Source organism: Podarcis gaigeae (assembly GCF_964106915.1).
Source record: "Podarcis gaigeae genome assembly, chromosome: 5".
Lineage (NCBI taxonomy): Eukaryota > Metazoa > Chordata > Lepidosauria > Squamata > Lacertidae > Podarcis > Podarcis gaigeae.
The window spans coordinates 67,481,293-67,495,449 of NC_139681.1; the positions used below are offsets into that span (position 1 = coordinate 67,481,293).

Sequence of the window (14,157 nt, forward strand, 5' to 3'; positions counted from 1 at the left end):
ACTGGGATGAGAGAATGGAATTGAGTGGCTGAAACCCTAAATAGAAGCACTGTCATTTTGTAGCAAGGGCCCATTTGCTTTATATGTTACACATTGTAGTAAACAAAGCATTCTTCAACCATTGATGAGTGCACCTGCCTGGCTGCAATGGAAGTGCCTTCTTCCTGAAAATCCAAGTCTCCAAATAGAATTGCTACATTACATCCTATGTAATGTTCTGTGTTGTAATTGTTCTGTGTTCTGCACCATTGTGATTGCCACATTGTGATTTGCCAGTGGCAGTGGAGTTGTTAAGAATGCTGTGGGTTTTCTTAGTATTTCCTCCTACAGTTACTGTTTTGCTGCAGTTTGACTCTACTTCTTGTGGAGCATGGATTTGTAACTAAATTACACTGATTGCCCAAGTATCAAATATTGTTATTTCCCAGAGTTCTTTCCACTGATGATAGGATATTGCTCCCCTCCCCATGAATTATTCAGATGATTTGGGGAGATGAGAAAAGCCAAATCTTTCTCAGTAGTGTTGACAAAACCTTTTCAAGGTTAGATGCAGATATGCGCTCCGTAAGGTTTGTATATAAAACAAACAAAACCTGAAGGCAAAATATGACTCAGAGGCTGCAACCATAGATCATTTTGACGGTTCCTGCTGAGCCTGCTGTGATTTGAAGATCCATCTGCCTCTTTCTCTTGTACACATGCACTTCCAGTAGTATCAATGATCTAACACTGAAAAGTTGGTTTTCTGTAGCTGCTGCTTTCAAAGTATGCACATATTTAATAACTTTGCTGTCAGAACTTGGATGTCCAGCCACCTAACATGCTGGCCAGTAACTACTGGACTGGGTCACGGTCTGATTCATAGGGCTACCATACGTCCGGGTTTTCCTGGACATTAGTGAGATTTCAAAGACGGTATTGACGTGGTGATGGGGGGGGGGGTCGGGTCCCGAAAGCGGTGGTTTGTCCTGGATCATAGGCAAGTCATTTTTTTTAAAATCGCGGTTTCTTGCCATTTTTGTAAAAACAAAAAATAGCTCAAGAACTTTCGGGGTGTCCTGGTTTTTTCTTTTTCAAATATGGCAACCCTACAAGATAGGTCACAACAACAGTACTATCACCACCTTACAAACATGTGGTTATTAATAATCACAGTAAGAAATCCTAGTGCAAATTTGGATGGTTGAAGACTGCACACTAGCAAGCCCAGTAAGCAACTTGCGCGTCGCTTTCACACCCTTTCCACACGTTATTGCAACTCCCATCTCGCTCTCTAACATACACACGCTCCCTTACTGCCCTTCCTCCAGCGAGAAACCCCGCTGTTAACTCTTGAGAACGGAACGATCGCGTCGAATCCCGCGAGCGAGCAACTGAGAAAACACCAGGCAGAAACTAACGGCAAGCAAACATTACAACGCGCGTTGGGCGACGGTCCCTGTCCAGCAGCGCGGCTTCCCTCCGCCCCCCGCCGCTGCCGCTGCTTTCGCTTCTGTTACGACCAGGAAAACGTCCCCGAAAGCGCCCGGCCAGACAAAGCGCCCGCCCGCCATTGGTGGCTTCGCTCAACGTTCGGGCTTCCTCTCGGCGCGCCGCGTCCAATAGACTCATTGACATGCAAATCAGAGGCTATAAATAAGGCCGGGGCGGCGGCCGCGGGAGGGGGCGGGGGAGTGCGGGACGGAGGCAGCAGCCTTGCGCTTCATCTATTTATTTCGCTGCACGATTTTCCGGCCTCCGCCTCCTTGCCTCCGCCCCCGGCCGCCCTTGCTCTGCACTTCTCCGTCCCCGCTCCGTCGTCCTGCATTTGCCCCATTCGCATCGCCCCGGATCCGGCCATGGCTCCTTCCTTTCGGCCCAGCAAGAACCGACCGAGCCGGGACGACGAGGATTTCTTCGAGGCCAGAGGAGACAGGAAGGTGAGGGAGCTGCGGGAGCTGCGTGGGGTGGTGTTTGTGGGGGGGGGGGTGGACTTCTGGGGCGGGCTGCGCTCGCGACGTGCGCGCCTGCTTTTGCAAGCGGGCGCGCGTGCAGCGATCTGCAAGTGGCGCCCTCTGCTCCTCCCCTCTTCTTTCTCTCCTCGCTAGGCAAGGAAGCCGCTGGTGGAGAAGAAGCGGCGGGCGCGGATCAACGAGAGCTTGCAAGAGCTGCGGCTGATCTTGGCGGACACGGAGGTAACTTGGCCGGCGGAGGGCTTTCGGGCGGGGGGGGGGGCGCGGAGGACGGGAAGGGGGGCTGGGACTGACGAGCTCGCTCTTTGCTGTGGCCTTTCCCCCTCTCTCTCCTTTTGCTTGCTGCTAGTTCCAGGCGAAGATGGAGAACGCCGAGGTGTTGGAGCTGACGGTGAAGCGAGTGCAAGGCATCCTGCAGAACAGGTCTCTCGGTGAGTGGCCGCAGCTGTTGCCCTGTGACATCCATCCTTCCTTCCTTCCTTCCTTCTCTCTCGTTCCCATCTCCATCCTGGTCCTGCGTGGGGGATCTGGCTGTTTCCTCGGTTACCTAGAGAACTACTCCTTATTAGGGCTGGAGGAGGAAGCTGCCGGGCAGATAAATTAAAGGGGATTGTCAGACAGAGGGAGGGAAATGGGATGGGGGTGCAGAGTTAAATTTCATTATTATTTTTTAGAAAAGAAGGGAGCATCAGGACCCAAGGATTGCATGGCACATGCATCCATTGCTTATTTTGCCAATAAAGCGTTTCCATTCTGTACTCCCATTTCTCTTGGGGTGGGAAGCTATCTTTTCTGTTCTCCTTAGTAAGACAGCAGTCTTGTATATCCTTACCTGAGAGCAAGTCCCCTTGAATTCAGTAGGACTTATTTCCAAGTAGACATCCATAGGGCTGTATTGTAAGCAGCTCTCTTTACTTCCTTACGATCATTACATTTTGATTCCTCCTCTTTGCTATTGAGGGCTGTATGCATGATGTCTCTTCTCCCTGCCCCTTGTGATACCACAACAAACCAGGGAGTTTAACACAAAACCGGTGCTACTTAGAGCACACCTGAAGTATTTCTGGTTTGAACCAAAGTTGCTGGCCTTCACTGTTCTGGTTTCATTTTATGTTCTTTTTCTTTCCCTGTTGCCCTACCTAGTGGCTGCTGCTATCCCTTTTTTGATCTAACTTAATTGTTATGATGAGACTTGTTTTATTTGGAGTAAACATACCTAGGCCGAGCTGTGCTTGTGACAAAGAGTATTGCAGTTCTGCTTCTGCTTGAGTTGTGAATTGGACTTGCGGTGAAATGACTGCATAAATCCAACTTTGCTCAGTCTAGTTAAAACTATTCTTATACAACTGTTACTAGAAAGCAGGCACATTTAGGTATATAAAACCTCATCTATCAGCCCCATCTACCTTGTTTTTCCAAAACATTTATCTCATTGCATAAAGGCTGGGGCTTTCACCCTGAAACATACAGTTGTATCCTCAGCCAGATTTGCAGTGATGCTGGCTGATTGTCCCTTAGAAGCCTTTAGGTCTCATTTTTCAAGTTTGGCATTGACAGGTATGGTGGGGGGTGGGTGGGATGTAGTTTTAGCATCTAGCCAGCCCTGAAGGGCAAGGGAGTAGATAGCCTTCTGCAGTACTACTGGGGAGAGGAGAAATGGATGTTTTGTGACCCTTGCTGTGTTTCTCTCTTTGCCTGTGGCCTCAGATAGTGACAAACTGCAGCGGGAGGCCAGCGAGCGCTTTGCAGCTGGGTACATTCAGTGCATGCATGAAGTTCATACGTTTGTCTCCAACTGCCCGGGGATTGATTCCACCATTGCAGCAGAGCTCTTGAACCACCTTCTGGAGTCGATGCCTCTGAACGAAGGCAGTTTCCAGGACCTGATAGCGGATGTCTTGTCAGACCCCTCCATCAGCCAGTGGCCTGGCAGCGATGGGCTCTCCCAAACGCCTGGGGAATCGCCTGCAGCTTTGAACCTGCCCAGTCCCAATTCGCCTCTTCCTTCACCTTCCTCCAGTGAGGAGACTTGCTCTGATGTGGAAGACACGGAGGCTGAGCAAAGCCACATCTCTTTGGATGGACTGGACAGGTCTAGGACGCAAAATGTGCCTTCCTCCAGCCTTTCCAAATCTATGTGGAGACCTTGGTAGTAAAGAGACTGCGCAGGAACCAACGAAGATCTACCTAATAGGGAGAATACTTGAGCACTGTGTTCTTCTAGCCATTGGAATAGAGACGGTGAGGATTTCAGATGGTGCATTTGTGTCGTAATGTTGCTGTATTTCAGGACTGCATAGCTGGGCACTCTTACACTGTCAAATCCTGACAGGCTAAATAGCTCGAATGTGTTAACATTTCATCTGTGAGTGTGAGAGGTGAATATTGGAAAGTATTGGTTTCTTTTTATGATTAAGGGTGTGGGTTAAAAGAGATGGAAGTATGGAAGCAGAGCTCTTTTGTTGAAGCACAGCAGTGTTTTGCAACTTACCTTTTTTGTTTCCTTGGGGTTTTTTAAATGGTCCTTATAAGTGGCCCTGAATCACTACCTTTTTTCGATTAGGAGAAAACCCTTGTGCATTTGAAAACTTGGTGGTTTAATACCAGTGAAATGTATGAAGTTAAGCAGTTATGCACAACTTCAAATGTTCTAGTGATAGATTTTTCTCTCTCTTATTTTTTAAAAAGGAAAATCCCTGAAAGGGATTGGTGAAGCTAGTCTCTTGATGAGTTTAGTGGTCTAGGATTTCTCCTTCAGTGAAGGAAGAGGAAACTAGGAGCCAGACTGGAATTAGGTGAGCATTTAAAATATTGGTGGCAGGGTGCCTTTTAGAAACGTGTCTTACGCACAGCTAGCACATTTGAATTTATTGTGGTATGTTTTATAGCTTGTCAAATGTTTTATTTTAATCTTTTTATATATATAAAAATAAAAGCAACTAAATTCACCAATGATTGCATGTATTTTGAGGGGTGGGTGACACGTCTGTTCTAGAAATTCTGTTCCAAGTGAGAAATTCATAAATATGTATCCTTGAGTGCAAACATTGGTAATTAAGCACTTAATTATTGTACTGAACTTGCCTGTTCAAGTATGGGGAGTTGGAATGTTTCATTTGTTCAGGATTCTTGGGCTAACACGGTGGTTATACTTCTGGTTTTTGGCACACGTATGTTCCTGCGTTTGGTTACATGACTTCCCAATTTAGTCTGTCATTGCTAAGCCTTTGTTTTTAAGCAACAGCATTGGTAATTGTGTAAAAGCCAATAACAAATGGCTTAGTTAGGGTTTGAACCATTGAATACTTTCCCGGTTTGAATGGAAAACATTGAATTACATGCCATTAATTAAGAAACTCGAAAGATGTTCTTTGATCTACTGCAACTTCAGCTTTCCTCCACTTAAAAAACAGGTGTTTTTTATTTTTTAAGATTTGTGAGCTGTTTGTGCTGTTACCTTTCCACAGAGCTGTCATTGTAATATAGATCTATGCTGTAAGTTTCCTTAACGCAAGAAAATGTCCCAGCATAGTGAAAGAAAGGGAGGGGTAAAAGTAAGGTTGGAGGGCTAGCTATGTAATCTTCCTTTTTGTTAACCATGTGGAATAATAAAATTGGAAACAAAGTTTACTGGTAGATGTGTGCTTTGTAACTAACCTTTAAGCCATCGGACTGGATGTCCCGTAATTCAAGCCTGTCACAAGAGTTGTTTCTCTCTGACTGCTAGATTCTCACCTACCTTTGAACTAGAAGGGAGGCCCACATTCTCCCTCCCACTTTTTCCCCCATGAAGGGGAAGTCTTCCCTGTAAAGACCTTTTTTGCTTTTACAGTAGATCAGGGAATGTTTTGATGTGCAAACTAAGCGTTAGTATGGACAGTTTCAGTGAAAATAACACCCTGTACATAATGACTTAGAGAGAGAGAGTGTATGGAATAAAGGAAATAGGCTGTAATAATACCAGCTTAAGTTAAGGCCCAGGGAGGTCAAATAAACTTTTACTTGGGACATTAAACATGAGCAGGACCTTGTTGTATTGTTTTTTGTGTTTAAAAGCAGCATTTGAATAACAGTATTTAGGGCTGCAGTCTCTTAGGTATTCTGGACTAGAACTAAAATATTACAAGTTATTATTTGTTTTAGTAGATTATTGCAAATTCTTAAGTGGGAAAAAATAGTATTGTGGGGTAGAAGACTAGAGTAGGAGCCCAAATTGGGTCTCCAGCTGTTTTTTGATAACAACTCCCATCATCCCTAGCTAGCAAGTCCCTGTGGTCAGGGATGATGGGAAATGTAGTCTGAAAACAGCTGGAGACCCTTGTTTGGGAAACATGGACCTAGCAGATGATCTTCAGTGAAAAAAAATCACAATGAATAGGAGAACCTCAAAATAACTATAAGCGGTCAATTTAACATCAAATGTCTAGGAACATCACCCTAAGGATGTCTACTCACAAGTAAATCCTACTGAATTGAGTGGGGCGTACTCCCAGGTAAGCGTGGTTATGCTTCAAGTCCAGCCTTTTTTCAGTTTTGAAAAAATAGGTTTTCAAGCTTGAGGCTTTAAATGTCATCCTGACAATATTTGGGTTGGCCTGCTTTTGTTTGATTCCCTCAGCAGAAGGTATGCATCAAAATCGCACAAAGGTTTAATGAGCAAGGATGCAGCATAATCATAGGGTTAAAGGACTGTTACACTGGCCCTCTTGGACCCTTGAATAGGCAGTGTACATCTTGGTACCCACACATTAATAATGGACTACCTACGCAATAAATGAATAGGAGTTTTTCAGGAGAAAATAAAACTAGCCAGCCTTGAGTTGCTCTTTGCACATTGTGAGCAGCCTGGTATAGGTACTTAAGCTGTCTGCACTTATGGACGATTATACTCTCTTTATCCAAGTGGGTCAGTGGGTCTGGCTGTTAACCAGAAGGTTGGTGATTCTGGCTCACCCAGGGAGGAATTCCTGTGTTGCTGATGGCTGGACTACATGAGAGCCTTAGGGTCCCTTCCAACTCTATGATTCCATATTTCTGATTCCCGGGTGCAAATCTGAGAGGTGTCTTCTGACTTGGTTCTATCCCTGAGGGCTGGTTTTACCTACCAACCTTGTATCATTCTTCCGAGCCAGTTTTCTCAAACCTGCTGTGGGGAGGGGAGACAGAATGTACATACAGTTTTGTCTTGCTGGTTGTTAGCTGAAAATAATTCAAAAACTGTTGCAGCCGTGTGCTTTGTGGCCCCACGGAAAGGGACACATGTTGTTATAAGAGTTTATGGTTCCCTCCGCCTAGAGATGGATGTGGGAAGAGGTTGCATATACAGGGCATGGGTAGGTATATCAAAAGCGGTTTAAAGGTTTGGGTGGTGCAGAAACGTTAGCAAGTTCTAGGGGTGTGGGTTTGTGCATTCAATGTAGGCCTTTCCTCTTGGACTTTTGCATATTTGTGGGAGCACTCTGTGCGCAATTGCATGACTTCTAGTAGAATTGTTCATATGAAAGTGGGAATCTGGAAAATATGGTTCATCCAGGCTCACATTTCCCCTTTCCCGTGTGTGTATGTGAGAGAGCCACCTCTGTCCAAATCTACAGGTTTGCTGTGTCAGTAGCTTTCTCACTTACAGGTCTCTGGCTTTCTAAACTTCTGCCTAGGTGGCTTTGACCAAAGGAAAGCTAAACTCATTCTTGTCAAAAAGATGACCTCAGCCTTTCCTTGCTATTCAAGTCTCATCTCTTTCTGAATGATGATTATGGGAAGCAGCTGCCAGATCCCATCCAGTGTAATTGGCAATTCTACTCTCCAGCCAAAGAGATATGCCTTGCAAGCCAAAGAGATATGCCTTGCAAAGAGATATACCTTGCAAGCCTCAAAGTGACAACCATGGAAACAAGCAAATACTAAAGTCGTGAATTTTTAGCAATAATTGCTTGGGTCCCTTTGCTTTATATTAGTCTTTCTGAGTGTCACTGAAAAAAAGGAGGGTGCAAAAACAAAACCCCATATTCTGTTCACAAACCTGTACAATTCATGCCTACTTTTCTAAGGCGCCAGAATCTCTGGTAGGTCTTTGCAACTTTTTGTTGTGATCCTGCCAGATGTGAGTTTTTTCTGGTGGCACAATTATGTACTGTAGGAAGAGCTGTCATATTCCTGAATGCTGATTCATGTATTTCCTGCTGCTTGTATGTAGTAAACTCTAGGGGGGAGATTAGTCTTCTCCTTAGTTTAATACAGAGGTGGGAAACCTGTGACCATCCAGAGAATTTTGGATTCCAACTCCCATCATGAGGTGGGGAGTTATAGTCCAACAATAGCTGAAAGGCCACAGGATTCCCTCCCACTAACTTGCGGTCCTGAAGTCTACTATCATATTTTTATGAGGGCAGCATCTAGTGTAGAGAAGTTATTTTCCCCTTTCCCCAGTAAAGTTCTGCGTCTTTAATAGGTATATGACACATTCAACCAATTAAATGGATCCTTGCATAAGCAACAGAAAAGTTTAACCTGTTCAAGTTCTGCTTGCCATGCAGCCGTTTTGAACAAGAAACCACACAGCTGTTTTAACAAAGCAATATGATACAGTAATGCTCCTTTCCTCTGGTTGGTAAAGCAATTCTGCTAATGCAGGGGTGTTCAACCAGTAGATCGCTATCTACCAGTAGATCCCTGGCTGATCCTGGTAGATTGCAGGATCCTTATCATGTACAAAAAGTTAGGGGGGGGAGCTAAAAAAACTCTGTGCAATCCTTCCCCGAAAAAGCTCAACAACTCTGGGTAAAAGGTAAAGGTACCCCTGCCCGTACGGGCCAGTCTTGCCAGACTCTGGGGTTGGTGCGCCCATCTCACTCAAGAGGCCAGGGGCCAGCGCTGTCCGGAGACACTTCCAGGTCACGTGGCCAGCGTGACATCGCTGCTCTGGCGAGCCAGAGCCGCACACGGAAACGCCGTTTACCTTCCCGCTAGTAAGCGGTCCCTATTTATCTACTTGCACCCAGGGGTGCTTTCGAACTGCTAGGTTGGCAGGCGCTGGGACCGAACGACGGGAGCGCACCCGCCGACCTTTCGATCGGCAAGCCCTAGGCGCTGAGGCGTTTACCCACAGCGCCACCTGCGTCCCTTCAACAACTCTGGGTACTTCCCTCCTAAAAAGATCCAATGACAATGGGTAGATCACTACCAGTTTTTTTATACTGGGAGTAGATCAGTGTCTCTTGGGAATTGGACATGCCTGTGCTAATGTAAATACTCTTGTATGCATTGTGGTTGGGTCAAGGGTGATGTTACTGCTCTCAAAACAATGATGTACCTATTAGCCCAAAGTATGTACGTATGTAGGGATTGCTCACTGTTGAGTATGCAAAACAGGAATTTGTGGGATGAAAGCTTAGTTAATTGAAGATAAGGCACTACAAGATAAGGTACAGCTACTACTACTACTACTAGTAGTAGTAGTAGCAGCTGCAAACTTGGAAAAAGGGGGAGTATTGTAACTTGTAAACAAAGTTTTAAAAAAGTGAAGTTTTGATGCTAGAATAGAGAAGAGAGTCAGTGGAAATTCAACAGCTGATTCTGAGGTATGTAATTCTGGAGTTGCACTTTGTATATTTTTTTGTCTCCTGCAGACATGCAGGGGGTTATAAACAGGAGGTCTAACAAACTGAAGTCATTCTGTCTTTCAAAAGAGCAAAGGACCATCTTCAAGTTCTGTATTTTTAAAATGTGCAATCTGGAAATGTACAACTGGCATTGAAACATTGAGAAATTTTAAAAAACACACACCACAAATCCACAAATTAAGTTCACAGAAAGTTTACATCCTCTCATTAGGTGTTACCGGGTTTCAAAAAAATTTGCATTTCTGTACCTTACTGCAAAGGTGTGAGATCTGACACCTCCTTGATAAAGGCAGGAAGAGTGAGCTTTTCATTGGGGTGGGGATGTGGTTTCCAGCAGTTACACTGAAAAGAAAGTTCATGCTTTTTCTCTTTTCTCTCCACCCCCTACATAGAAACTGCCTTTATTCTTTGCAATTTCAAAGTAATAGCAAGACCCTAGCTGGGTTGTTACTGTACTAGATTGTAAAAAGAGGTACACCCCTCCATGCCATAAGAAGGGGGATATTTGTTTGATATGCAGTTGGAAAACCCTGTAGTTATTAGCACTACACCATTGGCAGTGGTCAGTGATGCTTGTAAATAAGTAGATCAGTAGAAAAGGGTCTGGGAGAAGGGCTTGTTACTGCTTTGGGTCAAATGTCAATGGGGAGTATTTGCCTTACAGGTGATCTTGCATGCCCCTCATAATGGCATGCTATGCAAGGGCAAGGCTCAGAAAGTATTTTGGGTACAGTGAGTATTTGTAGTGGCAAATGGTCATCCATCCAACCCCTCTCCTCCATGCCTGTTGTAAGCCCCAAATCCAGATGACAGCAAGTTTCAGGAAAACGTTTGCAGCCAAATAGTGGATAATTAACCTTGGTGGCTCAACACCATTCTAGCCACCTTTAGAGACGAAAAAAGCCCTCTGTGGCAAGATGTGTGAAAAGGTCACTTACAATATATGTGCACAGAGGTCCAGAGAAGTTGCTTCGTTTAAAGAGGTCAAAAGGCCAGTGGCGCAAGGAAGAGCTGTGAATATGAAATATGCTATATGGAATGTAAATAAATAAATAGGCCAGGGAAAGGTACACTGAAATCTTACTGAAACGAATGATAAACTTGGATGATGTGTTGTGGGCTCAAATCCGGTTGGTGTTTTCTGATAAACAAGATTTGAGGTAGACATATGACCTCTTTGGGTATTCTCGTGTTTAAAACCAACATGGAAGCAGGGATGAGCGTGTTAAGCTCCACCTCCATTGCATTCCGGAAGCAGGGTGTTTTCTCATCTACTTGGGGAGGTTCCCTGAGTAATTTAGACTCCTGGTCTTCCAATCTTCTACCTCACAGAGGGAGCCTATCGTAAGCACAGGAAGAGCTTCAAAATTTGCTGTCTAATTAGCAGATTAGAGGAGAACCTGGTACTTCTCAAGTCCTTTATTCACACAGGTATGAGGGGGCTGCTCACCTGAGAGGAGGTCCTCCAGGGCTAGAGCAGTAGTTCTGTATTCAGTCAAGTGGACAGGGCTAAATGAGTCCATACACACACCACTTCTCAGAATGCTCCTGCTTTTGTGGAAAAGACCCACACACGTCTGCCTCCCCCCATGGATGTCTCATTTAGATGTTCTCCAAGCCTCACAGATTAGCAGCTCCTACAAAGAGCTTCTAAAAGACATCTTTGTTTCAAATTGTTCTCGTACTCCACCCAGTGTGTTTTTGAAAAAAAGCTCAGATCTTTTGGCTTGAGATCAAACTATTTTAGAAGCAGTGAATAGTTGTGACAGTTACGAAGCTGCTGCTACAAACCTCACCCACCCCTAGCATTTTTCTTCTTAAAAAATGTTTATTTCCCTGCAAAAGTGCTGAATAAATGTTTACAATGAAAAACATGCTGGGGAGGAGGGGATTTTTATAAAAGGTGGATTGTGGAAGTGTCCAAAATATGGTAAAAAAACACACTGGAATGAAAGCCAGGGACTTGAGGCAGTAGATGACTGAAGTTGGGCAGAAACCATTTCCCTCTGCTGGGGAGAAGCATGTCTATATCAGAGGCTCTTAACCTGTGGTCCAGGAATGGGTTTCAGGGGATCTGGGCATAAAATCAATTTATTTCCTGTTATTTTGAAAATTGCCCTTCTGAAAAAAATCTGAGGTGGGAGGTGGGCTCCACAACTTTCATCATATTCTCTTTTTTTCTTCTTTTTTTATTGATTTTAATTCGTTTTGCTACATCAAACATTAAGCCAAACAAAAGAAACATACATAACACATACACACAAAAAAGAAATACATAAAAAAGAGAAATAATAATAACGAAAACAAAAGAAAAAACATCTCCTAACATAAGATACCAACAAATTAACTTACATTTACTAAATAACACACAACACTGATTGACTTCCCTTCATCTCGGTTTCAGAATATATTATATGATTTTTTATCTGCAGTTTCTTTCCCTCAAAAAACTCTTTACATCACAAGTGTTACGTCACACCTACTGTGATTTTTAACTTTCATCATATTCTCAAAGGGGGCCATGACCCCAGAAAGGTTAAGAACCATTAGTCTGCAAAAAGTATCCTGAATCACTTGCTGAAGATTGTCACATACTCAATACAATCCATTAACAAGGGGGTCAGCAAAGTGTTTGTGGCTTGGGCCGGTGGGCCGGAGTGTGCGGGCGCACACACATGTGCAAATGCTATTTCCGGCACTCCTTCCAGGAGAGCTCTGTGAAACTCACAAGTGATCTTATTCTGTGACTTTTGGCTGCTCTGAATAAAGATGATATGCCCGGCTTATATGTTAGCCCACAAGAGGTAAAGGTAAAGGGACCCCTGACCATTAGGTCCAGTCGTGGCCCTCTCTGGGGTTGCGGCGCTCATCTTGCTTTATTGGCCGAGGGAGCCAGCGTACAGCTTCCGGGTCATGTGGCCAGCATGACTCAGCCACTTCTGGCGAACCAGAGCAGCGCACAGAAACGCCGTTTACCTTCCCGCCAGAGCGGTACTTATTTATCTACTTGCACTTTGATGTGCTTTCGAACTGCTAGGTTGGCAGGAGCTGGGACTGAGCAACGGGAGCTCACGCCGTCGCGGGGATTCGAACCACCAACCTTCTGATCGGCAAGTCCCAGGCTCTGTGGTTTAACCCACAGTGCCACCCACCCCACAAGAGTTATTAGTCTGCAAAAATAGGAACAGGTTCCTTTGCAGTGGACAGCATACATTTGGACACAATTAATCACCTTTCCCTAACATGACGCCTTCCGGTCAGTTTTAGATGACAGCTCTCTAAAGCCCCAATCGGCATGGCCAACAATCAGAGATGGTGTAAGTTGTAGGTGGCCAATCCAGTGAGCTTCATGGCCAAGTGGGGATTTGAACCCTGGCCTCCCAGGTCCTAGCCCAATGCTCTGACCACAGCACCACACTGGCTCTCTATCTTGAGGGCAGCTAGTGGAATTATTCAAGAACTGCAGGTAGGTTCAGCTAAGAACTGGAAATGCTCACCAGTGCTTGAAAAAGGGACTCTGCCTCCCCCCTCAACACAGTTTGCACCTTGCACACTCAACAGAAGTCCTCCTTTTCAAAATGCTTGCCCAGTGTTTGCGCGGATCCATTCACTTGAACTGCACACTGTGGGCCTAGATGTTTAATTTGTGTACCACCCTCATGTATAAAACAATGGTTCTGGCTGTGCCCTTCCTTCCTTCCCTCCCAAGATGGCCACTATGGTGGCTTATTCTGAAAAACATGCTTGGAACATGATCCAGGACACAACTCCATAATGCTTGGATGCTGTGGTGCCAGAAAAGCGCTCACAGAGTAGTAGGGGGTGCTTGAATTACAAGAGAGGCATTAATTGTGACCCCCTTCCCTAGTTTCTACAATACTATACAGTGGTACCTCAGGTTACATACGCTTCAGGTTACATACACTTCAGGTTACAGACTCCGCTAACCCAGAAATAGTGCTTCAGGTTAAGAACTTTGCTTCAGGATGAGAACAGAAATCGTGCTCCGGCGGCGCGGCAGCAGCAGGAGGCCCCATTAGCTAAAGTGGTGCTTCAGGTTAAGAACGGACCTCCAGAACGAATTAAGTACTTAACCCGAGGTACCACTGTATTTGGATAAATTCGTTGTGAAGTTCAGGCTTGCGGACTTCTTCTCAAAAGAACATCCTCGCAGCTTTCCCCTCATAATCCTCAGCTTCCACTACTGTGTAAATTATAAAGAGAGGAAATCCCATGATAAACAAAAGATCACGCAGCCAGGTATTAACCACGCAGGCAGGATCATAACCAGGCTGACGGCATTTTTCCAAATGAGCAATTGGCACGGTTTCTGTGCCTCGTTCTTTTCAGCAAGGAGGGAAAGGATGGGAAAAACCAGTTTTACCAAAATGCTGCCTTCGGAGAGCTCTGCTACGCAGACTTGCTTCAAAAGTCTGAATTTCACTGTTGAAGGACTGCTGGCATTGCTCTTCTTACATTGCCTACAGCAGCCGCTGCTGAACTCCAGCCGTCTGCAGACTGCAAAGTGAGTCTCAGTTTGCTTGGGTGGGAGAATAGGGGGTGGGGGAGAGGAGAGCAGAGCAGCT

At 45.0% G+C, this 14,157-nt stretch overlaps 1 protein-coding gene across 2 annotated transcripts; it reads left to right on the forward strand.

Annotated features, from left to right (window-relative positions):
• Positions 1-1,638: 1,638 nt before the first annotated feature.
• On the forward strand, positions 1,639-5,577 carry LOC310845217 (transcription cofactor HES-6-like). Of its 2 annotated transcripts, none has more exons than XM_083740014.1 (4): positions 1,639-1,919; positions 2,088-2,174; positions 2,308-2,383; positions 3,660-5,577. In XM_083740014.1, the coding sequence occupies exons 1-4, from the start codon at positions 1,839-1,841 to the stop codon at positions 4,103-4,105; spliced, it is 690 nt and encodes a 229-aa protein (XP_083596140.1). In that variant the 5' UTR covers positions 1,639-1,838; the 3' UTR covers positions 4,106-5,577. The 2 variants fall into 2 exon arrangements, with proteins under 2 accessions (XP_083596140.1, XP_083596139.1); XM_083740013.1 differs by having other exon boundaries at positions 1,640-1,919; positions 2,302-2,383.
• Positions 5,578-14,157: the final 8,580 nt, after the last annotated feature.